The 24147-nt window shown below is 42.1% G+C and overlaps 1 protein-coding gene across 1 annotated transcript; it reads right to left on the bottom strand.

Moving 5' to 3' along the window:
• Positions 1–2513: 2513 nt before the first annotated feature.
• On the bottom strand, positions 2514–22807 carry MAP3K8 (mitogen-activated protein kinase kinase kinase 8). The gene is made up of 9 exons (XM_059474935.1): positions 22669–22807; positions 19452–19578; positions 18215–18575; positions 14924–15088; positions 13210–13471; positions 10492–10598; positions 6363–6515; positions 5401–5647; positions 2514–3924 (listed from the first exon to the last, which is right to left on the bottom strand). The coding sequence occupies exons 2-9, from the start codon at positions 19484–19486 to the stop codon at positions 3791–3793; spliced, it is 1464 nt and encodes a 487-aa protein (XP_059330918.1). The 5' UTR covers positions 19487–19578; positions 22669–22807; the 3' UTR covers positions 2514–3790.
• Positions 22808–24147: the final 1340 nt, after the last annotated feature.

Genomic DNA, 24147 nt, shown 5'->3' with positions numbered 1-24147 from the left:
TGCCAATCAGCCAGAGCAATTCACTATTTGCCCAAGGTCCCAACAAAGGGACTAATCCATGGCCAGAGGCTCCTTCTCCATTCCCATCAGCTCTGCACACAGGGAGTGCTGGCAAACTGTTTTGTACTGCTCCTGCAGCTTCTGTCAAACTTCCAAACATCAGGAAGCCTTGCTGAGGAGCGTCACAGTGATCTCAGTCCCAGGGTCACAGCTGAGATAAGAAACCTGCTAATCCCAGGAGAATAAAAGGCACATTTGACTCCCTAATTTCATCAGTGTTGTGATTTACCCTCAGCACGCAACCAAATACTCACTCCCTTCTGGCAGGATGAGGGAGAGAACTGAAATGGTACAAGTGAGAAAACTCATGGATTAGATAAACACAGCCCAAGGGTAAAACAATTGCTGTGCACATGAGCAAAGCAAAATGAGGATTTGATGTACCAGTTTCCATGGGTTGAAAGGTGTTCAGCCATCTCCAGGACAACAGAGCTCCATTATATATGTGATGGTGACTTGGTAAGACAAACATCATCACCCAGAATGTTTCCCCTCCTTCCCCCAGCTTTATTCACTGAGATTGACATTGCATGGCCTGGAATATCCCTTGGGTCAGGAGGGATGTCCCAGCTGTGTCCCCTCCCAGCTCCTGCTGCACCCCTAACTCCTGCTTGTCCCTGGCAAGACAGTGAGAGAAGCAGAAAAGGCCTTGACACTGTGAGCCCCACTCAGCAACAACAGAAACATCCCTTGTTATCAACACCATTCCCAGCACAATGCTGAAACAGCTCTGAGCTGGGTACTGTGAAGAAAATTATCTCTTCCCCAACCAAAACCAGCACAATCAGTTATTGTGAGCAGTGGGTTTCCCCTTGCACTTGTGTTTTCCTTTGCAGTTTAGCATGAGTCTCAGTATTCCCTCAAGAGAAAATGAAACTACACACCCAAAATCAACATAAACAGAGACAAATCCTTTGCAAAATCCCATGGTTCAGCACTGACCAGCCAGACCCTGGGACTTGTGCTACTAGCACAGGGTTTTCCCACCATCCATTTTCATTCCCTCCCCCTCACCTCCAGCCTCAGCTGCTGTGAGTACACAGCTGCTCAGGCAACCAGATTAGAGGAGTCATCTTCCCCCTCCCACGATATTTCTAACCCAGTTCATTTCCCTGACCTCATTCCCCAGGTGCTGGTATAAACAAGTGGACACAACACAGGGATCACTACTGTGGGATACGCTTGAGGGATGTGGGATGTTTGGGATGTGATGTATTGCTCCAGAGAGAAATTCCTGCTACGCTGCAGCCTAAGGCTCACCTGAGAAACAGTCCCCAGCTATTAGAAAGCTGACAGAGCTGGAAGCAATGCTTGGTGTTCAGCATACCTGAACAGCTGCTTGTTGGTTGTGTACCAGTCCTCTGAAGTGATAATTATCCTGAAGACCTCGTACTGTTCAGACATGTGGATGTATCTATAAAGAGCTATTGGTTAAGCCAGCCAAACCCTATTACTTATGTTTGGCAGTATACACACGGTAATTATTTTGGATAACCTGGTCACTTACTACTTTCTTAGTATGAAGCTATATAACAGCCAGAAATAAACCCAAATATGAAATAGTGAGCCTATATTAAACAGTGTCTCCAGTTGCAGATTTCCATGCTGAAACATTTAACTGGGTGGGGGAAAGGAGAATGGCATGACAGAAAAAAAATAGAAGAAAAGTCAGTGTAACATTTTTAAAAAATGCAAAGCAAAGGTAAAAGACCCCTAGCAGGCTGCAATTTTGACATGATCTCATTGTTGAAGTATACAGGCATTTGAAAAGCATTTGCATAACCCCATGCAATTGTCTGGTAAGAATAAACACCTTAATTTTATAGAAAGGAAACTGGGGGAGAGATTATAAACCCACCTCCAGTTATGTGAAAAGCTGCTTCCTACTAATTCTATTAATCTCCTTAAAGATCAAAAGCTATCAGTAAAAGATCATAAAATTGAACACAGGTCTCTGAAACCAAAGGTGACCATCCAAACCATTATGTTATCCAAATCAATCATGTTTTCCTTAAGTTAGCCAAGGGAAAGTCTGATTCCTGAATATCCTGATCACTACAGTCAGTATAAATACTAAGAGGGCTCCCTCACACAGCTCTCCTCCAAGCAACTTGTTATCTAGAGATTTTGCACCAAGCACTAGAGCAAGTGGGTTATTCCCAACAGCATTTTTGGCAGCAATTAACATCAAGACTGAAGTGCTCCATGTTGTACACAACTACTGTGCATCATCCAGGCAGTCCATAAGGAATGTTGGGGTGTGAGAAGGAGATTCTGCCAGAAATACTTACCATCCATTACCAGAGTCCAAAATCCATCAGCAATCACCTTCACCCTACTTCCCAACAAGTGGGGTGATGCCTGCAGTGTACCTGGGCCATGGTAGGGGTCTTGGCCCAAATGCAGCTGCAGCCCCATGCTGTGTTTGAAGGTGAAGGAACAACAACCACATCTCAAGGCACTGAGCTGGATTTATTCATTTGACCATATCAGTATCAAACTAGAAATCATGTGTTTAAGACCATGTGTTAGAGAGGAGCAGCATTAAATAACAGACATGAAAAAGAGACTGTGCTTCAGAAAAGATTCAGTGTACAACATACACAGTATGCCATTTAACACAAATGCTTATAAAGAGTCATCCTAAGCATCAGAAAGAGTTTTATAAAAGTTTACGTTCTCATCCCATGGGATGTACAGAACTATGCAGTTTACATAGTTTTACTATCATCCAAAACATCATGTTTCAAATGTATGAGGCACAGCAAGAACAATATAATTCCATTTCCATAGGAACATAAACACTGCTTGTCACTAATGACACACTTTCCAAACCATAGCACTCAGAGCAATTATACAAGTGTACAATTTTAAAGTATTAAAAAGCAAGAGTTAGGAGCCTGCCCACTGTTACCAATAGAGCATTAACATTTGATCTACCCTTGAAAACTATCATAGATACCCTTGCAGTAGTTGTAACATAGTAAGGAAGTCACTGTCATACTTTGCCAGGGTAACTTGTGCAAATCCCAAAGCTGACTGATACTGCCAGGGAAAGATTCCCTTGACCCACAGAGAAGGGGACAGCCTCCTTCTTAGCTCCCACTGCCCAGGAAAGATGCAAAGTTAAAACACATCTGCAAACAAGTGATAATCTGACCCTACAGATATTCTTAATTTTCATTAAGAATGCCTAGAGGCTGACCAAATCTTAAAGACCAAGAATGACCAAGTCTTAAATACAAAAAAAGACTGAACCAGTATTTAACTGGTCAAAACAAGGACTTCTTTTTTCCTTTTTTTTCTGGGGGGTGGGAGGTGGCAGGAATGTATTTTCTAAGGACAGCTCAGAAAGACTGAATCTTACAGCCCACATGCTAAATTATATTATATTTTTTCCTGACATTATTTGCAAGCATATAATACAAGTTTTACAAAAGTGCAAGGCCCAGCACAGGAAGATATCCTGGATTAAGACATTCCCAGCAGCAGTGTTCTTTTTGCCATCTTCTTGTTGGTCAACCAGCAGACACACAAACATCACTGCTTGGGATCAGCTTATCAGACCCCCTAAGGGTTTAGCTTAATCATCTGTACAATTAAACACTATTCACATTTGACAGCCTATAATGGCAATAGTTTTATGTACAAATTGGAAAATCAAGTCTTAAAACCAAGTTTGAAGAGGTAGAGGTCCATTTCTGACTCATCAACATAACATGTTACTGAGTCAGTCATATTCTAAGGCTGGTGGTCCCCTAACAATATTGAAGTAACCAGCTAGAGCTCCAAGGTCTATGTAGAGAGATCTTTGTCTCTTCAGCAGGTCTGACTCTTCCACGCTCCCATTACACAATGAGGAATCTAAAAAGAAAATAGAGAAACTATGTAATTACTGTAAAAATAGCTGTATCAGTCCATTTTCATATTTGTCAGTACTACTGGAATATTTTGCCTGTTATTTGATCTTATTAATATGTGGCTTAGAAAAATTTTCAGTACAACATAAGTCAAACCTCAAATAAAATAAAATCTAACAAGCCAACCCACAGTTCTAGGACAAAGAAAGAGAAGCAGTTTGCAACTGCAAACAGTGTGTTCAACTACTTAAAAAAAAAGGTCTCCATCAGCTGGGACAGTTAGGCAGAGCTTTCTCATCCTCTGAGCTATAGTGCTAAAGGAGAGTTCGGTGCAAACTTTCTGCCATCTGAGAATTCTGCTTCCTCAGAGGGAAATTTTTATCTAAACACAGGACATCATCTTTGTCTGGATGTGACAGTAGAGAACAAATACAGCACCATCCGTTTCAGATTTTTTATTCTTTTTAAATCAAGGTCTGAAAAGACAGATTTGGTTTGCAATGACAGAATTCCCCTGAATACTTGTATAATGAGTGTCTTTGAGACTCAAGCACCTATAATAAAGTCCAAGTTTAATGATCCAATATTCTCTTCATTTTCAAAAGAATTGATTCAAATGGTCTGAGCTGGTCAAAGGATTGTGCATCCCCAAGGCAAAATCCAGAAGGTACAATGCCATTCTAAATTCAAAAACTGTGACTGATTTTTTTCAGTGAATTTGTTGCAACAATTATGCATTACAGTACCCAAAATTTTGCACAGATATCTTTTGAAATATTTATTCCAATTAAATGAACCACTTGTCTGGGAAGAGTCTTTCAATGCCTCTTGTCAGAACCCTCCTAATGTATTAAGTAAGTAGAAGAAAAGCATTTTGAAGCCTGTTGGCAGGTTGTTGGCACTAAATCTCACTTGGGCTTGAAAGGGCTGTTTCCTACCTAGTTTGTGTAGTATCCTTCATTAAGCACTGACTAATGCACAAAGGCAACAGCATTCTATCCCACAGTCATTTTTAGTTTTAAAACAAAGGGCTTGTACTGCTGATACTCAGCAACATTAGTTATGGCTTTGTGTGTGTGTTTTCCTTAAAAAGGCAAAAAGTGTTGGATTTGTTGGTGGTTGTTGGACTTTGTCATTGCTTACAAATCAAGGGTCCATAAAACATCTCTAGTACAGTGTCAAATTGAGTCCATTTGGGACAGCAATCTATACTTCATGAAGTGCCCTGAATGATTGCCATGCTTTTCCAAGAGCCAGTCCTTCAGGAGCTCACAGAAGTCAGGCTAGGTTCCTCCCCACTGGTCAATGGGCGTTTTACAGATCCTTGACCTCAGGGTCTGATCTCATCCGACTGGGATTTTCACTGGTCACTTTCCAGATGTGCTGTGAGTTTCGTTGGTTCCTTACCACTCACTCAAATCAAGATTTGACACAAAGTAAAGTCTACAAAGTGCAAGGCAGGTGAGGCTGATCCCAATACCTGTGATATTTTCTGGCAGCTGCAGATCCTTCCTGGCAAGAAGCCTTTTCCTTTCAAAGAGCGCCGAGTCCAGGCTCTGGCACCGTGGCTGCTCCTCCGGGGGTGGGTGCAAGGCCTCGTGCTTCAGCAGGTCAGCTGCAGACAGCCTGTGGTTAGGGTTCCTGTCCAGAGCTGCTTCCAGCAACTCTCTCATGGAAGTGCTGCAGTCCTCAGCAATATCCTCCAAAGGGGGAGCTTGCTTGTGTATCTGTTGGAATAAAAAAAGACCATGGAAACAGTTATTCCAAAAACAGTGAAAGAGGAAGTCATGGATAACCACATGAGTGGTCTGGGAATTCCCCAATTAGGACTCATCACCTCCCTAAGTAGGGCTGATCAACTAGAACAGAACATGCAACTACACAACACCCACTTTTTAAAAATCAGATTTTATAATAAATTTAAAAACTCAAAGAAACTTCAAGTAAGCCTAAAATCCAGTGCAATGCAAATTCACCAGATTTCTATACCACACTGGAAGAGTCAAAAAATCAAATCTGCCAGGCTCCAGTTTTTATCTGCAACTTCTAAGGAAAACAGACAAGTAGAAGACAGATGGGCTTGTTTCAATCAAGTCTCACAGTGATCTAACCCTGTCATTCCAGTAAACCCAAGGCCTGTAAATTGAAATACAAATCACAGAGACAACTCCAGCACAGTCTCTGTCTTCCCCTAAGAGAGCAAAACCCACTTCTTCTCTCCCTCCCTCCCTCCCTCCCTCCCTCCCTCCCTCCCTCCCTCCCTCCCTCCCTCCCTCCCTCCCTCCCTCCCTCCCTCCCTCCCTCCCTCCCTCCCCCGAAGCAAAAAGAATGATATCATCTCTGACAAATATTTTGATAGTTTTTATACAACTGGAGTTTTCTCAACAAGAGTACAGGAAGCCCTGCAGCTGATAGTGAGCTGGCTCTGCTAAGCACACTCACAATGTAGAGGTAGGAGGGGTATGCAGAACGAGGGTATCTGTTCACCCAGGGTGGGATGCCCGTTTGCATATGAATAATAGTAGCTCCCATGCTGTAGATGTCTGCTTTTGTTGTGTGGCCTCTGCAAAGGATAACTTCAGGGCTCATGTAAATCTGTGAAAAATAGCAAAAAAATAATAAAAGATTACTCAACAGGGGAAAACAACAACCAAAGATGACTCAATGGTATTTTGTGATCCTGGAAACCCCGCTCTGAAGGGATGCATAGTAGTGAACCTGCAAGAAACATTTGGGAAATAAGATTGGCTGTACTCATACGCAGAGTAGAACAAAGAGACAGTACCTGGACAAACTCATATTCCAGGTTTGGCCTCCTCAGACTGGCCATAGGTCAGTGGCTATGGGCTTTAGCTGAGCTGTGAGAGGCTGAGGTTCAAGCCATGGCTCTGCCTTGTTCAGATGAGTAGCAGAAGCCTCATCCCTCCACAGCAAAAGGAGCAGCCTGAATTGCCAGTTTGTTTTGTGGGGCACTGCTGAGACAGCTACATCCTGCTTGAACAATGGCTGGGCACGAGCTAAAGAGAGAGCGTGGACTACCCCAGGCTCAGATGGGGGTAGGAGTCCTCCCCTCAGCTCCCTGTTACACAGAATTCTACACAACCCTTCAGAGCAGAACTGACAGATATACGCCTGCCTGTCTTCTTTACTCCCCCTTCTTATCGACTAACCTGCACAATGGAGCATTATCCTGAGACATGGGATGATGAGGAACAAGCCAGGTCTAGGTAATGCATAAATTAAAAGTTAGGTGCTCTTTGCACCAGATTACCCCAGAGCACCTAGGAAGACAAGAATCCCCCTTCTAACCTTTTTCCAAACCAAAAATTCTAATATTTCTTGATGGAAACCAAAATAGTTTCCATCCAAACATTTCGCTGAACATTTGGATTTGCCAAGAGTCTAAAGAAGGATCTTGGAAGCTTCTGCCAGCAACAGGCAGCTCAGAGTGCAGCTGGAGGAGAACCAGACAGGCAGGATGCAGGAGGCACACCCTGCACAGCTCTGCCACTGCCACTGGCCTGGGGAGCAGGTTTCAACACCACATAGGCACAGCCCACAGCACACTGGGTTAGCAAGCTACCATATTTGCTTCTGGTTCCTACTTTTCCCTCACCCAATTTCCCTCTAAAGGATTCAAACAAACTTTAATTAGTTCAAGTCATCCTGACACAAAGAATCACATTAAAAGCCATTAACTCACACAAGGGCAGGAAGTTAAGTCATCACCACATGGTTTGACTCCTTATTATCACAGATTGAGAATGGCTGTAGGGCTCACCAGATTCCAAGGAAAAATTCCCAGTAAATTACATTCCCCATCTGCAAATAGAACTTGTGATTGGAAGTGCGTGCAAAGCCTCAGCAGGTGTCTGCAGCTGCTACTGACTTATCCATTGCTTTCCTCAGGGCTACAAGAGAATCAGTGGATCTGCACCCTCCACCTTTAAGTCTCATAAGGAGAAAAGAACAGAAGTTCTTATTTTGTAAAAAGAAGTCTTTGGCAAATACAGTGCAACTTGAGTGAAATCTACATAAGCAAGCAGCAGCTGCCTTCAAAAAAGAATGCTGGAACAAGATCCTGTCTGCAGTTAAGGTGAGAAAATGCTCAAGATGCACCTTGACTGCACAGTGACAAAAATCAAAAATGAGCTCCAAAGCTCTAATTTCAGACTGGTCTAAAGTCTGCTGTCACCAAAGCAGACAGCTCAAGCCATTAATAACTTCCCATTCTCATTCCTTCTGACTGGTGGGCTGGCACTTGCCTGCCAGTCAGACCAGTCACAGCCCAGCTAAAAACCAGTCCTTTCCTCATGCTGCACTAGTTTTAGTTTAGCATTCCTGAAAATTAATCATACCTTCCACACTCAATAAACTTTAGAGACAACTTTTTACCCTCAAATGGTTGTAACTGAAGCTTACATATTTTAACAAAGTGACAGAAGCATAACAGAAAGTGTAGCAACTGCCTAGGAAAAGTATTTCCTGCAGAGCAGTTTCATAACAACCACAGTTTAATGTTCTGCATGACTTGTACACAAAAGCAGGAACACCAGTTTTTTTCACACTACACCATCTAAACAAAATTTAACTGTCTTTCAATCCCCTTGGCCAGAAATGTAACTACTCATGTTTTATAAACACAAAGAAGATTCACTACATTCAGACTTCCTGTGCTATAGAAGTGAATAGAAATCCTAACTCCCAGAGAACATGCACAGGACAAAAGTTACTCCACCTGCCACTTCCCTCAAGGACACAAGTCCCTGCCAAGAGCAGATGTAAGAGAAACCAGCCAGCTCACTGGCACAATGCTGCTGGCAGGGACAGAGCCCCAGCCAGGGGTTGCACAATTTCATGCAGGAACAGCAGGACAACTGCACCACTTCATAAGGCTGCATAATATAGGGTGCAAAACTCAAGAGGACTTTGGAGAGTTAGATCTTACTTTGAAAAAAAAAAATCATCAAGAAAGCCAGACTACAGAGGGCATTTGTGGGTGACAGGATTAAACACTGTGGAGAGGAAGATGCCTAGAATGAAGACTGTGAGCAGAAAAACCTACATAAGCATTAGAAACATTAGCTGCAAGTCTTTCACTGGTATCTGAAAATCTCCTTTCCCAGTGTCTTTCCAAACTCATTTCTGGCTACAATGCTGCAGCAGGATTGCTGCTCCCCTGAGACAGCAAACACCAAACATGGCTGTATTTCAGGGTTGGGGGATTATCAGCTTTCTGAGAACAGGACTGCAGGTGTTAAAGTGCATGGAATTCTCCTCCTATTAAATAAAAAGCTAAGTGGTTTTTCACTTGGCAAACACTGAAATGTTTTCACTTTCCACTTGTTCTTACTAACACAACCTTGGCCTGTACTTCAAGACCCAGAAGTGGATCCTCACTAGTCTGCTCCACAATCATGGAAACGTCCTGTTTACACACATTTCCATCACTGGGAAATACCCTACCAACTCATACCCACCACTGCTCTTATTAACAGCACACAAAACCCCCTTGAATAAACAAAAAGCCCCAAACCAAAGTAAAAACCCCACAAAGGTCATGCATGAAGTGCCAGAAAGCAGGCTGCTTCCAGTTCAGCAAGCATTTTAAGCTCTTAACTGCCCTGACTAGAAAGACAGTGAAAACAAATATTCAAGTGCTTTCTCAATCATCTTGAAAAAATAAACAAACAAACCTGACCTTCTGCGAAAGCTTGATTTATCCTCCCCTTGTAAAAAGTGAAATGTTTTTTGTCAGTTACACAGGGATTTCCTCTTTACACATGTGGAAGGCTATTAAAAGGGTAAGTGCAAACATCTCAGCTAAAGCATTTCCTGTAAACAATCTCCTCCAGCAACAGAGAGCACAAATGCCACATCTGCAGCAGCTGTCCAAGCTAATTGTTGTTGCTTGGTTGTTTGCTAAAACTCCAGCCCTGGAAACACCTCTGCAGGAATGCAGCCCAAGGGGTGTGCAGAATCAAAAAGTCACTGAGACCATTTAAAAGGACCCCATCTCCATTACTGTAATGTCTAAGCAATTTTACCAGATAATCATGAACCTTGCCATGCACAACCTCTGAAGAACCAAAGGGTTACATGTAGATGGGGAACAGAGCTTAGAAGGGCTAAGAGATGAAACCCAGACATCTGTACATTCGTGGTTTTGAAGGAGGAGGAATCCAAGTACGGTGTTGAACAGGTCACCCCAGTCCATAGTGAGTATCTCAGAAGAAATCTTTGCTAGAGCAAAGAACAGATTCCTGTTTGAAGTGTCTCTGATCACCGGCTGAAACATTGCAAACAACCCTCCTCAGAGTACTGCTTGACTTCAGTGAACAATTGCTAACAATTTAGACTGCAGAGAAAATGACATGGCTTTCAAAGCATTCCCTTCAGCAAGTTGAAAATAAAAATATAATTGAGACTCTATTAATATTTGTAAGTTTTTATAGGTTTTATAGTAACTATTTTACCCATGCTTCTAACCCTCCAGCTTCAAATTTGAGCCTAAACACCACAACCATAGGACTAATGCAATAAAAGGGCTTTTGTCCCTTCAGCTTCTTACCTCTGTTCCTCTAAGATCTTTGGGATAGTAAATGTCTTCAGTCATTTGAACACTTAGGCCAAAATCCACCAAAACAGCCTTAGTTGACATAAAGACAATGTTGCTCGCTAAAAGAAAACCAAAAATTACATCATTTAAGTGTCTGGCATGTTTGGTATTTATTTTACAACACTCCTGTTTCATTCAGATGCCTGCTTGAAAAGGGAGAGAAATTAGCACAACCACTCTCTACAGCAAATATCCCTCTGGCCAAAATAGGTCTGGTAATGATTTGGTTGGATTTTAAATTGTATCTTAAAAACAAACTGGCCTGGTTTATGTAAAAGAGCCAATGTTTTGTCATTTTCTTAGCTTAAAATTTTAAAAAAGACAAAGAGAGAAAACAGGTGAGGGTAGAGGAGGAAGGCAGAAGACTGGTAGGCACCACAGCACAGTGCTCTGAAGATGTTTAAGGGTCTCCAAGGTGGAGATCATGCTGCGCAGCTCTGGCTAGAAACAGCACAACTGTTGCTCACCAAGAGGTTTTTCTAGAGTAACAATTTAAGTGAAGACTGTAAACAGAGAGTAACCAGGATCCCTCCATAGCAGCCACACCAGTCACCTGCACTGGTCCGTGAGAGCAGCTCAGCATGACAACAGAGGACAGACAATGGCTGTAAAATTAAGAGAAGACTGAGCATTTCAAACTCCCTCAGAACTGCAGCAGTATCTAGGAGCTTAATTTACTTTCCTTCATAAAATTCTGCCTAAGGCACAGCTTTGTACTCAGAGGCTTTGTTTGCAGCTGCAATTCTGATCAAATATTTAAGAATGTAGTGCTCAGTGTGAGCCTTGAGAAATTCTTGTTTGCTGTTTCAGAAGATGTGGTAAAATGAAGTCTCCAAGTTACACAACAGAAACACATTTCCCTTACAGGAAACTGTGAGCCATTTTCTGTCTTGATAGTGCCTACCATGACCACCGAGTGGGAGGGCAGACTTGATTTCAGCAGTTCTGATTCCTGGAGCAATGCTTCACACAGCTGCCTCCTTACCAGTGCTACAGACTGCGTAAATCTGTCATTTTAGGGATAACTTTGAAGATATGGATTTGAAACGTCCCATAATAGATCATCCAAAGGGCCACACTGCCACAGTGCAGTGGGACCATACCCTGGGACCATACCCAGCCCCAGCTGCAGCTCATTTTGGACTGAAGCTCCCTCAACCAAACAGCATGATGGTTTCACTGCTCTCCAACCAAGGGTTTAAAGGAGAGGCAGCACTGAACACCTCCCAAGAAACAGAATGTCTTCCTCCCCTTCCTTGTTCAGGGCATTTTTTACTCTCAATAAAATCCCCATCTTCTGTATCAGCAGAACAGACTCAACTGCAACTCAAAAGCAGCAGATGGAGTGAGGAAAAAATCAGAGGTTTTGGGAAAGTCTTTTCTATTAATTCCCCCTGGGGAGGGAAAACACACACTGCTCCCTGCTTGGAGGTTGTCTTGCCAGGCAGTGAGCATGGCTCCACCTCAGACCTGGTGTACCCAGCTCACCCTGGCACCAAACAGGCAGGAGCATGGCCAGGGCTCACCCCAGGCACCTCTGGGCAACCACATCTGCCCCAGGCAACCCCATCTGCCTCATCATCTGCCCTGCATCCACCAACATGGGGACAGGCTGGAAAAAGTGAAATACACTCATATCCACCACATTCACAATGGGCTGGTTCTCCTATTCACTACCTAGATGTAGTAGGCTTTGGGCTGCTTTGGTTTTTAGATTGTTTAATTAATGTCTTTGTTACTGCCAATTAAGATAAACCCATAAGAAAGACTCTTACTACAAATGAGATGGAAAAATTAAGGGGAAAAATAAGTAATTTTGTAGCTGTCAGAACCTCAAAGGCTTACATCCAAAGTACTGGCCCATACTAAATTAAAAAACCCAAAAACGCAAAACTGAGATAAAAATTTAGCAAATTCTAACAATCATCTTCTGTGAACTATTGGAATGCTTCAGTCTGAATACTTCTACTTTAAACCCCCAAGTTTAGCTAAATAAACTCACAGAGATGCATCTATCTGTGGGCCAAGATGGTACTGGGAGAAACAGCATTTAATACTAATTTAAATGTGTTGCATTACTTATGCAACACATTAAAATTGAATTTTAAAGCATTTCAATACCAGTGTATTTAATTTGGACTTAATATCAATATGTTTGATTATTTATAGATGTAATATCCAGAGATTTTAAAAAGCAAACATATATTAAAATTTTCTGTACTTGTTGAAAGAAAAAAAACAGCACAAATTATGTATTTACTTCTCAAGTGTCTCAGACTGAGGAACAGCCGTGTAGAAATGTGAAACCTAACAGAAGGTGCAAGATGAAGGTGAGCATGGAAACATTCAGAATGAATTTATATTAAGAGCAGGAAACTTCCAGCTGAACACAGACTGATAACTTCACTCTTTAGGTTTTTATTTAAATTGAGTTGCTCATGATGGCATAGGATCTACGACTTTCTAATTACCCTCTCTGCTGGAGTGAATTAATAAATAGTGTAAGTAACTATTACCTCCAGAACCCAGCCTGGCCATTTGTTAGGCATTATCCATCCCTCCCACTCAGGGATGTAGGGCTGTGTGCCCCAGCTCAGTCCCAGGGACTCTTCCCCCAGGCCCCAGCCCAGCCAGGAGCAGAAAGCACCCCAAGGAACCCCACAGACGTACGTTTGATATCATGGTGGATAATCCTCTTTGAGTGGAGAAAGTCAAGTCCTTTCAGAATATGCTTTGTCACCCAAATTATTTCAAACTCTCTCATAGGCCCACAGCTCTCCAGCTTTTCCATTACAGATCCTCCTTCTCCAGCTTCCATGAAGAGATGGATTGTCTCATCCCACAAAATAGCGCCGTATAATTCAGCAATGTTTTCATGACGGAAACATGCCTGTATTTCAACATCTGATGGTTTGAACTGCTCCACTGGGACCTAGGACATTGGAACAAAACCACAGTTATTCACAACAAAAACAAGTTATCCATGTGGACACTAATTAGCCTATAGAATAACAGAAAAGAAGGAAGTATAGCACTTGTATCCACTTGTTAAAATACTCAGCTGTACTTTGCTCCTGTGACTTTTCTTCCTTTGCAGCTGAGAGACATCCTGTTAGAAGATGAGAGACATTTTGGAATCATGCCCAAATAAAAAGTGCAATCTTCCAGAAAAAGCAGTGTAGCAAGAGTTATTCCCGTCAAAATCCAGTGATTACGCAAAAGCTTTATGCAAACTTCCCGGTGAAGGAGATAAAATTCCCACTGCTTTTTCCATTAGCTTTGTGCACTCATCTGCACTACCAGAACTACACACCCACCTGACAGGTGGATCAGTGCTTGCAGTGCTCAGGCCCATTACTGACCTCAATTCAGTCCTTATCAGCACTGGTTTATGGCTTACAAGAAATGAAAGCTGCTTTGAAGGGAGTGCCAGCAGCACGATATTTCTTTAAAAAGTACTGACAGCAGATTGCTGAGACAATAAAAGCAGTGTTTGCTTACACACAGAAAAGCTACTACAGCTCTGTTTAGTTTTCTTCCCTTGGACTTGTGTCTGTGAACCAAATAAGAGGCTCATTTATTTCAAGGAGAAATACTGTTTGTGTTTTCAGAAATATTAGGATACTTTAATTCTGCAGTGGGTTATGAAGGAGCAGCAAACAATCTGTCCCCACGTGGATGCACAGGCTGCAGGGGAAGAACACAGAGCTGCCTGCCCAACTCTTTGACACACAGAATTAATACAGGTACTTATTAATGAGCTGGGGGATATAGAGCAATGTCTCAACTGAGCTTTTACTGGCTCTGAGTATTTACTGCTCAATTCCAAATAGTATGTTAAAAGGCACAGCTGAAAGAAAATGTTGGCTTGCATAAAAGTAGGACAGCGCTCAGCAGTTCTTTTGAGGCATCTCACAACCTTAACCCCATCAGTGCCCAAAACACAGTAGGAGTCGCACATACTGAGTTCTCAGGGACTTTAATGGCACTGGAGTAAACTGAAGTCTGAGCACCTCAGTTAAAGGACAAGAGCCTAAAACTTCTGCAGCAGCAGGGTTTTACTAGCTCCTTCAGCAGGGACAAGATTTCACTCTGATATTTCACCCCAGCAGGACAAGTAGAAAATCCACTCTGCACAACAGGCCATGTGCCAGTTCCACACACTTCTAGATAACTTTCAAAATGCTGAAACATTTGCAGCTTTAGAGCAAAAAAAATTAAACAAGCTAACAGAAGTGTATATTTTCTCCACCTTGTTCAAGCCAACAAAACCCAGATGATCATCAGCCAACAGTGGAATTTGATGCAGACATATTTGAAAATAGACCGTAAGTAGTATGTTATACAATATTTGCTCAGAGATAAAAGCACTGAGCTAACATACCAATTTGCATGCCATTCGTTTCTTGGTCTCTCTGTCTTGGGCTAAGTACACTTTCCCAAAAGCTCCCCGAGGAATAAAATCAGAACCAATATTCCTGTAAGTCAACTTCCATGGAAACAGGAGCACATCCGAGTCAATTTGATAGCGCCCGTTCTTGGGTGTGATCTGGGGAGTTAAATAAATAACAAAAAACCACAGTGAAGTTAACACCATTACAAATCTAATTTATTTTATATATATATATGGTGGGAAAACCCCATATCACTTATGTGTATGATGCACATGATCTGCTTAGCAGTCTTTATTTAGTAACACTAAATGGGAACAGCATGTGAGGTGTGGCATTCATTCACAGCCCAGGCATCCACGTTTCTCTCCAGTGACTAACTTATGAAGTGTAAGTTGCAATTAATTGTCTTGAAACAACAACAACAGCAGCTGGGTTAATGAAATTACCCACCTCTTGTTATTAGATTTACCTGCACATGTTTGTCCTTCCTGTAATCTGTTAACTTGTTATGCCACATACTTGTTACTCATAGGTTATCTTATACAATGTGAGCAAGAGTTTCAGCATTTCCTTATATCACATGTACTGCTAGGAGTTTAATTTCCCATCTTGTACTGGAGTTTCTGCTGCTTAGTAAAAGGTCAAAGAAGTCTGCCTTGATTTTACCAGCCACTTTCCTCTAGTTTTATACCATAGTTTAGAAAAGAAGAGTGGGAGTAACATTGCCTCCTCTAGGTGGGTAATGTTGGGAGCTTTGCTTCTTGTGTATCACCAACTAGGCAAGGAGGGATTCAGGGCACCTAGGTCAGTATCTTACTCTAAATCTTTTTCCCTAACAGTTCCCTCCCTCTGCACGTGACAGAGAGAGGCCAAACACCCAACTACAGCCATCAACTACTGCTTGATCCCTCATGTTGCTTCTTCAGTCTCTCAGCTACAAAATTAATAATATTTCCTATAAATATGCTTCTAATTATTTCAGCCAGTATCTGGAATATCATTAATCTCCTTACTGCTACTTTATCAAATTCTTGAAGAGATGTAAAATCACATCAAGAATATTTATCATTGCATGTCTGTCACACATACATGTCTGTCATGTCTGTCACACATTGCATGTCTGTCTCAAATACTCAGCTCTTCAGCAACTCTTTTTAAGATAACAGCATATCAGGAAGATTATTTGTTTTAGATTTCTATTTAAGGTGCAACATATTATCTTTCACTCTTAATCTACCTGCATGCTTTTCAATTAGGAAAGTACCTTCTTGACTGCTAAAATTGTCATTTGTGATTTGTGCTACACAAAATAAATTAATTCTTCTAAGTTCCTAAATCTGGGGAGGATAAGTTCTTAAACTTTGGCCAAAGGGGCATAGGGGGCTGTCCTTCAATAAAAAGTATTCTGCTTAGGATAGAGAGAGCAAGCCTTCCCTCTACTTATTAGAGCCAGGGTAAAGCAATTTGTACATGTCTAACAATCTGTACATCTTGCTTGCTGACTTCTGCACTTCAAAGGGTTGAAACTAATCCATATGGGTTACACCTTATCCTGGAAAGGAAGAGACGCTGAGCAGAGCTGATCTGGAGAGCAAGACAGCGACAACCACCACACTACTGATGTTTTCAGGAGGCTTTTAGGACTAGTTCCTAGCCTGACCCTGCGAACATTTGTCTGTGGCTGCAATGCATCTTTCAGTTCAGTTCTAACTAAAAGAAATCCAGCTTGTGCACTTCAAGACCCTTTGTGATGCAAGCCATGGTGCAGACAGTGAGGGTCACCAGGCAGTCAGAAACACTCCTGACCCCAACCAAATGCTGTGGGAATTTCCAGAGCAGTGCCCCTGCTGAAATGCATGCACAGGTAATACCCTGCCTGCAACCCTCAGTTGCATAATGGGATCATGTGCACCTAATAGTACTGGGTTCATACCAATTGTATGCATCTGTAGAAACAATATGCAAGCAAAACAACCATGAGTATGTAGAACAGTGCCTACCCTAAGCATAGGGAACATTTAATATTACTGAGTGTCATTTCAATGTTACAGAGTTGAAAAGTGATTGTTTTGCAATACTGCAATGCTCCCTCCAAATCAGAATAAAGCAATACCCTATGGTATTTTGCACCTAAGTAACCAGTAAGCCTCAAGCAACCAGTGTTTACATATAAAATATATGATATACAGGATATTTAAGAAGATAGATGTAGAGTATCTTAGGAAAATACAGCAGCAACATCAACATGCATGAACAGAATTCCATTGCAAGACTGATTGTTTCCAGAGCAACTGATCTTAAACAAAAGTTTAATGACACTAATATCTAGAGATGCTTGTAGAACACAAACAATTTTAGGGAAAAAATTAAAATTCCAAAACAACACATCTATGTACTTGAATTTAGGAGAGTGAGATATTACATAATATTGTAACTCTTAAAATCATACTTCATAGTATGTGCTTTTTCTCCTTAGATTACTACTATTGACATTTTGTGCAGATAGAGCAAATTTAGGAACTATATTGTCAGATCCTAGATCTTTATTCTTGGCAGTATGCATAATGAATATTTTACTAATGAATACAAGGCACTAGAAGACTCTTACTGTCTCCCAGACCTGTAAACCATTATAGTCCATCGAATCATAGATAGGCTTGGGTTGGAAGGACTCTTAAAGATCATCTAGCTGTAACTCCCCTATTATGGGAAGAGATGTCACCCACTAGGTCAGGTTGCTCAGGGCCCCATCCAGCCTTGCCTTGAACACTTCCAGGGATGGGGTATCCACAATTTCTCTGAACAGTCTGTTCCAGAGCCTTACCACCCTCAGAGTAAAGAAATCTTTACACTTTTAGTTTAAAATCATTCCTCCTTGTCCTATCACTACTCACCCTTCTAAAAAGTCACTCTCTCTCCTTTTTGTGCAAGTTGTGGATTTTATAAGCCCCATTTAAGTACCGAAAGGACAAAATGACTTGTAGATTTTGCTTTTTGACTGCTTGTCTCAAGTTTGTATTCAACACTGGGAAATGTTTTCTGACCTCCAGGGACACTAGGAGATAACAGAGTGGGTCCTTCTGAACAACAAACCTTTCTCCATAGCTGCCTGAGACTGCAGGGGCTAGACTTGATAGGCTCAGAGATCCCTTCCAGCCCCAGGGTTGCACAGGAAACCCCAGCCTGTTACTTCTGGAGCTGAGCTTTATTTAGAATCATTAAAAACTTCTAATTCCTACAGTCTATGAAATGCCAAGTAGAAGGAAAACAGATGTACATACCATATTCAAGAGGATTCCAGATTCCTGTTGTCTGCATCCTTTAAACTGCTTTGCAGTGTTAGACACCTGATTGGCAAAAGCAAGCAGGTCTTCCACAGTCCCGTATTTGACAGAGGACATCAAAGAGACCTCCCCTTCACAAAACAGCAATGATTCTGCACGTTCATCATTTTGATTTGCCTCTTCACACATGGTAATTAAACTGTCTTCATAGACTGCAATGTCTTCACCTGGATAATGGTTTTCCATGATGGCTATCACCTCAGACATATTTAGATCAGCTAGGAACAAGTCAATCTCCTCTTTGCTATCACTACCTGTGCTCATATACTCCATTACTGTCCAATTTGCAAAATCACTCCTGGAAAAAAAAGAAACAAACTTGAAAACACTTTTCACCTACACTTATTTTAGCAGTAAGAATGAAAAGGAGTTATCAGAAGTGACCAGCAGCTCATCATTATCCAGATTTAACATTAATAACTTGTATTATGAAGAAAATCATAATTAGGATCCTGGGCAAAGACAAAACAGAGACATATTTGCTAGTCAAATTTATTTAGAAGTTACTAGTTAACCTCCCCTGTCACTCACTCTCAGAATTTTTTATGATAAAGCTTTCCCTAAGAGGAACAGGTACAGTAAGAATACATCACTGTGAAAGATATGCAAAAATGAAGGAGCACCATCAATACAAACAAAGGAATTCATTGTTTAGAAAAGAATGACAAAGAGAGATATTAACATTCTCATTTAGGTATGTTTAAGTTTGTATTGACAATTTATGTGATGTATCCAGAAAGAAGGAAAGGTCACAAAGAAGGTCATTCCACTAGTAATAGGCACCTGTTAGTATCATTGTACAGTGCACAATTGTCACCACCTGAGATACAAGATCCATATTTTTCTTGCAATTAACTGATCAGAACTAGACTTGAACTGAAATTTTCACCCTGACTTTCAGAAGAAAGTCAGAAACTGAGCTATCATAAAAGCAATGAGCTTTTGAAGTGGTTTCCAACACTTTGTTCTGTTCCCACTAATCCTAACAATAACTTTTTAGGTTACTGTTGCAACTATTTTGCTGGGATGGATTTACAGCAAGCTGGGTTCAACTTCCCCAAAAGTTCCTTTCTATTCCAGAGAGTTACATATTCTAGTTAAAAACGTATGCATGGTCAGTCATTAAAATACTGCCACATATAGTTTCCAACACATAAATGTCAAGAGCACTTACCTTGTATTTAACCTGATTACATCACTCAAAACCATTTAAAAAGGTCTCAATAGAATCCCTGAAGTCATCACGTTTTTCTGAACCCGTATTTACCACTGATGATAATTTCACAGAGTTCTGTGGCAGTCTATTAAAAAAAGCAAAACAAATAAAGCCATTGCATACCAGCTCAAGCAGAAGGACTGGTTTGTACTCATATGTACTCATTTGCTTCACGGAAAGAAGAGCTAGTAATCACAAGGCTGAGATAACAGGGGATTTTTCTGCAGAAAACAATGACAACTCAAGAAAGAATCAAGCTACTGTATCATCCAGATTTCCAAGTAGTAGTGAAAAATAGTTTTTCCATGGTTAGGTCCTGAGTTTTATTCTCTCTGTCTCATGCTTGCTTAAGCAAAGAGTAGGACCTCCTTTTCCTTTAGCAGAACTGACTACAGCATGCCCTCTTTAGAGAGCTCTCACTTCCCTTTTTCGTAATCCACTGCACCATCTATTTTGGGCAAAAGATAACAACTAGGCAAAAAGACACTTTAAAAAAAAAAAAGGGAAAACGAAAAACAGCAAACACAACCTTATCTCAAGGACAAGCAGCAGACTCGGTCCCCTGAGGCCATGGAGCAATGTGTTTACCCAGGTACAGTTTCTGGTTATGATCACTATCTTTCTTACCCGCACCACAAGGACGTAGAAGCTTTGTGGCACATATTTCTCATGGGTTAGAGTATTTACGTCAGCTCTAGTGTGAAGAAAACCAAGTAAAATGACGTGTCTGAGTTGGCAAAGAAGTCTGACCACGTGCTGAAAATTCAAAAGGCAGGAGAGGAGGGCAGGTGCAGCATCAGAAAAGGGAAACGGAGTGTCTGTTCCTTTTCAAACTCAGACCCAAACCTGAGAGTGCTGGTGGCAGAGCAGTGCTCTGCCAGCCCCCATTCCCCAAGATGGGCACAGTGACTTTCACCAGCACTCTACACCAGTTCACCCAGCCCTGATCAACCCACAGCCCAGCACAAGGGCAGCCAGGTTGGAAACTTTGTGGTCACTAGCACTACTTGATGGGGGAGGCCCCAGGCTTTGTATCCTGGCTGCTCAGAGAGATCACAGAAAGGAAAAGATGCTGTGGGTGTTTTCTAGTCCCTATCACCTCAACTTGCTCCATGACCAAGCTATAGGCTGTTAACAAAGCCTGAACGTGGTTATTTTTCAATAGAAATGAGATTTTTATTTTTCCCCAGATCAGGACTTATATTCATTGGTTTGTTGGTTTTTAGGGTTCTTTTTTTTTGTCTGTTTTTTTTTTTTTTTTTCATTTAATGCTGAATTAGTGGGGTTCAAATGAAAAGAAACAGTGCTGTCATAAAAGGAACCAAGAGACCTCATGTGTAAAGTCAGGTAAAGTTACAAACTAGTCCTGAGGGACTTTCTGAAGAAAAACATGAGCCTCTAGATGCTCTGGTCTTTTGTGGATAAAGACAAATACGTGCCACAGTTTAATTTACTCCCTGACAGCATTTTCATGCACAAAGCATCTGTACAGATTAGACCAAATGTAGCTTTCTGGAAGTGCCAGCTCTGCTTCATTCCTCAAAATGTTCCCAAACTGGAGCACAATACTAATAATACTCTTGGCAGTTTCACGATTACTCAAAAAGTTCTGAATAACATGAAGACATGCCTATAATCTGCATATTCTCAGTTCTTTTACTGCTTGACAAAAGCTGCAAACCCTTCACCTTTGCAACTACCTGAAAGGAAGAGGTAGTGAGGTGGGAGCTGGTCTCTTATCCCAAATAACAAATGATGGAAAAAGGGGAAATGTCTTCAAGTTGTGCCAGGAGAGGCTGAATATTAGGAAAAATTTCTTCACTAAAAGAGTTGTCAAACACTGGAACAGGCTGCCCAGGGAAGTGGTGGAATCAGCATCCCAGGGGGGATTAAAAAAACATACATGTAGACATGACTCTGTTTAGTGGTGGGCTTGACAGTGCTGGGTTGGACTTGATAATTTTACAGATCTTTTCCAACCTAAATGATTTTATTTCTCCCTATATCTAGCAAATTCTAATCACTAAATGTTTACACAATAAAAGCAGTGTCTAGACTACAAAAGTATTATACTTCCTCTACAGACTAAAAAAAAAAAAGGTCCATTTTCCAATGGGGAATTCCTCCTATTGATCTCTAAAATTCTGCACTAGTATCAGTGGTGGGCACTCATGTAGTATTCTAAATCATCCTACATAATCTAGATTAATGAAGAAATTACATCAGTAAGTATGCTTTACTTAGATTTGCAGCTAAAAAAACTGGGTTTACCTGCAGTGGAAAAATAAAACTGCATGCAAGCACTTAAGTCAGTTGCTAAAGCACAAGACTCTTTCTCCAGTTTTGCCAATATTTCAACATCACCACATGAGTAATTTGTAAGTCAAAGGTTTATTTCTCTAGTCTCTGCGTAGCTTTCCAACCCCTTTTGCCTAGGAAGTGTGCTGCCAGAGACTACTCTTATATCCATATTAAATAAGAGTAGCTGGATCCCAGACTTCTGAGCCCCTGCGAGACTTTCTGTGCATCAAAGGTCAATGATGGAAAAAATTGAACAAAATCTACAATAAAAATAAAATTTAAAAACCAAGACCACACAGACAAAAAACCTCAACACCCCTTACCCCCCCCCCCCCCCCAAAAAAAAAAAGCTAGCCACTACCTGCACAGACTGGCTCAACATAATCATACACCCATAATAAACATCTCTTGTGCTGCTTTTAGAGAATAATTTTCTGGTCTAAGTGACAAGTGACTACACACTAGAAACGAAAAAAAGTCCTTATTTACTTTTAAGAAAACTTTTCAACAGAACTTGAAAAACACAATCCCTCTGAAAAGAAACTTCTACCGTTAAGAAACAAGAAATATCAACAATTTCAATTTCAGCAACATTTCACATATTCACTTGGAATAAGAAAACCCGCGACCCTCCCGGCGCTGGCAGCAGCAGCAGAGCCCAGCCCCAGCCCCTTCCTGCCCTGCAGCCCCGGGGACAGGGCAGGTGCCGCAGCCCCGCCGGCTACCCCGGCACACGGCTCGGGAGGCCGAGGGCAGCCGGGAGGGAGCCCGAACGCGGCAGCGCAGCCCCGTCCGCTCCCGTCCCGTCCCGTCCCGTCCCGCTCCGCTCCGCTCCATCCCGCCGGGGCCCCCCTGCCCTGCCGGCCCCGCTCACCCCGGCGCTCCGGAGAGCCGCGCCGCCGTCCGCCCGCAGCCGCGCCGCTCCGCCGGTGCCGCGGAGCTCCGGGGGCGGGCAAGGGCGCAGGTAGCACCGCCCGCCCCTCCGAGGGCGGGGGACCGGGCCGGCCCCGGCGCCGCTTTCTATTTCGGTTTCCCGGCGGGAGCAAGCGCTGCGCTATCCCAGCCCGGCCTCAAGCCCGGCCAGCGACCGCCTCCTGCTCCATCGGCAATGGCCTGTCCCCGGCGGTGGCACCGGGAAATCCCTTCCCCACACCTCATGTTTCCATGCGCACCTAGAGGGCGTCACCAGCGTCCCACGAGCTTAAACATTGTCTGAATTAAACTTCAGCTGACACGCGGGTGGAATTTAGGACAACAACGTCAAGAATTTGTTAGTGGCAGTAGTATTAAAGTACTCCGGGACACAGTGTGAGTTGGGTAACTGCTAAAATTGGGTACGACTACTTATTACTCATTTCTTATCCATAAGGAAGAAATTCTTGCAAAACTGTGCTGCCCAATAGCTCCTCTTCAGTCAGTTCGTTTTTCAGGAGACAAGTAGCACCTTTAACACAACCAGCTGCCACAGCACTAGGAGCTGATGAGCTGAATCTGTCTCAAGGTGTCAAGAGACCCAAGATGGATTTTTAGTTCATTATTTGCAGGGTAATGACTATTTGCTTACTGAAGTCAATGGCAAAACCATCATTATAAAGTTTCGGGACAAACATGCACCTTAGGCTTCAGTGTTTATTAGTAGTTCATACAACTCCTTTTCTCTTTATATTATCAAGATGCCCTGACTACCTTGTTTAAATGGTTTATGTTTGCTGCCTCTCCTGGGACATTCACAATTGTCCAAAGTATGTCACAAATGACGTTCTGGAATGTGCAAGGGTTTAGACTCGCTATAGGATTTTCTTTTCCTTAGCATCTTAACTATGTATATGGAACCCTGCTAGCAGAGTTAACCTTTGCTCATACACGGTTTCTTTTCCACACTACACAGAAGTTAAATACTTCGGCAAGCCTCTATAAGGAAGGAGGTGTCTTCTTTATTGAGTTTGACTTTGTTCAATTGCACCACCCAGTGCATTTGCTATAAAAAAAGCCCAAACCAACAACAACAAGAAAACTGGGGAAAAAAAAAAAAGGCAAGAAAGCTGAAGATGATTATAGAAAGAAAAAAGAGAGGAAGGACTGAAGATAAATGAGGCTATAGGAGAGGCCAGACGAAGGAGAGGGCGGATTTGGCAGCACCCTGAAAGTGGGAGGTTAAGGAGGCTGAGTAACACATCCTTAACCTGCAGCAGCTCTCACGCTAGGGCACTTTGGGTATCCTCTTTCAGGAACTTGCTTGTGCTATTGGTTTTTCCAAACCCACAATTAATTTTAATGAAACCCTTTTCTATTTTTAGACCAACTTCAAAGAGGGAAAGAGGAGGAGGTCCTCTCTCCACATCAATGAATCTAG

This window comes from Ammospiza nelsoni, chromosome 1 (assembly GCF_027579445.1).
Source record: "Ammospiza nelsoni isolate bAmmNel1 chromosome 1, bAmmNel1.pri, whole genome shotgun sequence".
NCBI lineage: Eukaryota > Metazoa > Chordata > Aves > Passeriformes > Passerellidae > Ammospiza > Ammospiza nelsoni.
Note: the sequence above shows the minus strand (reverse complement) of the source record. Positions and strands in the feature narration are given on the sequence as shown.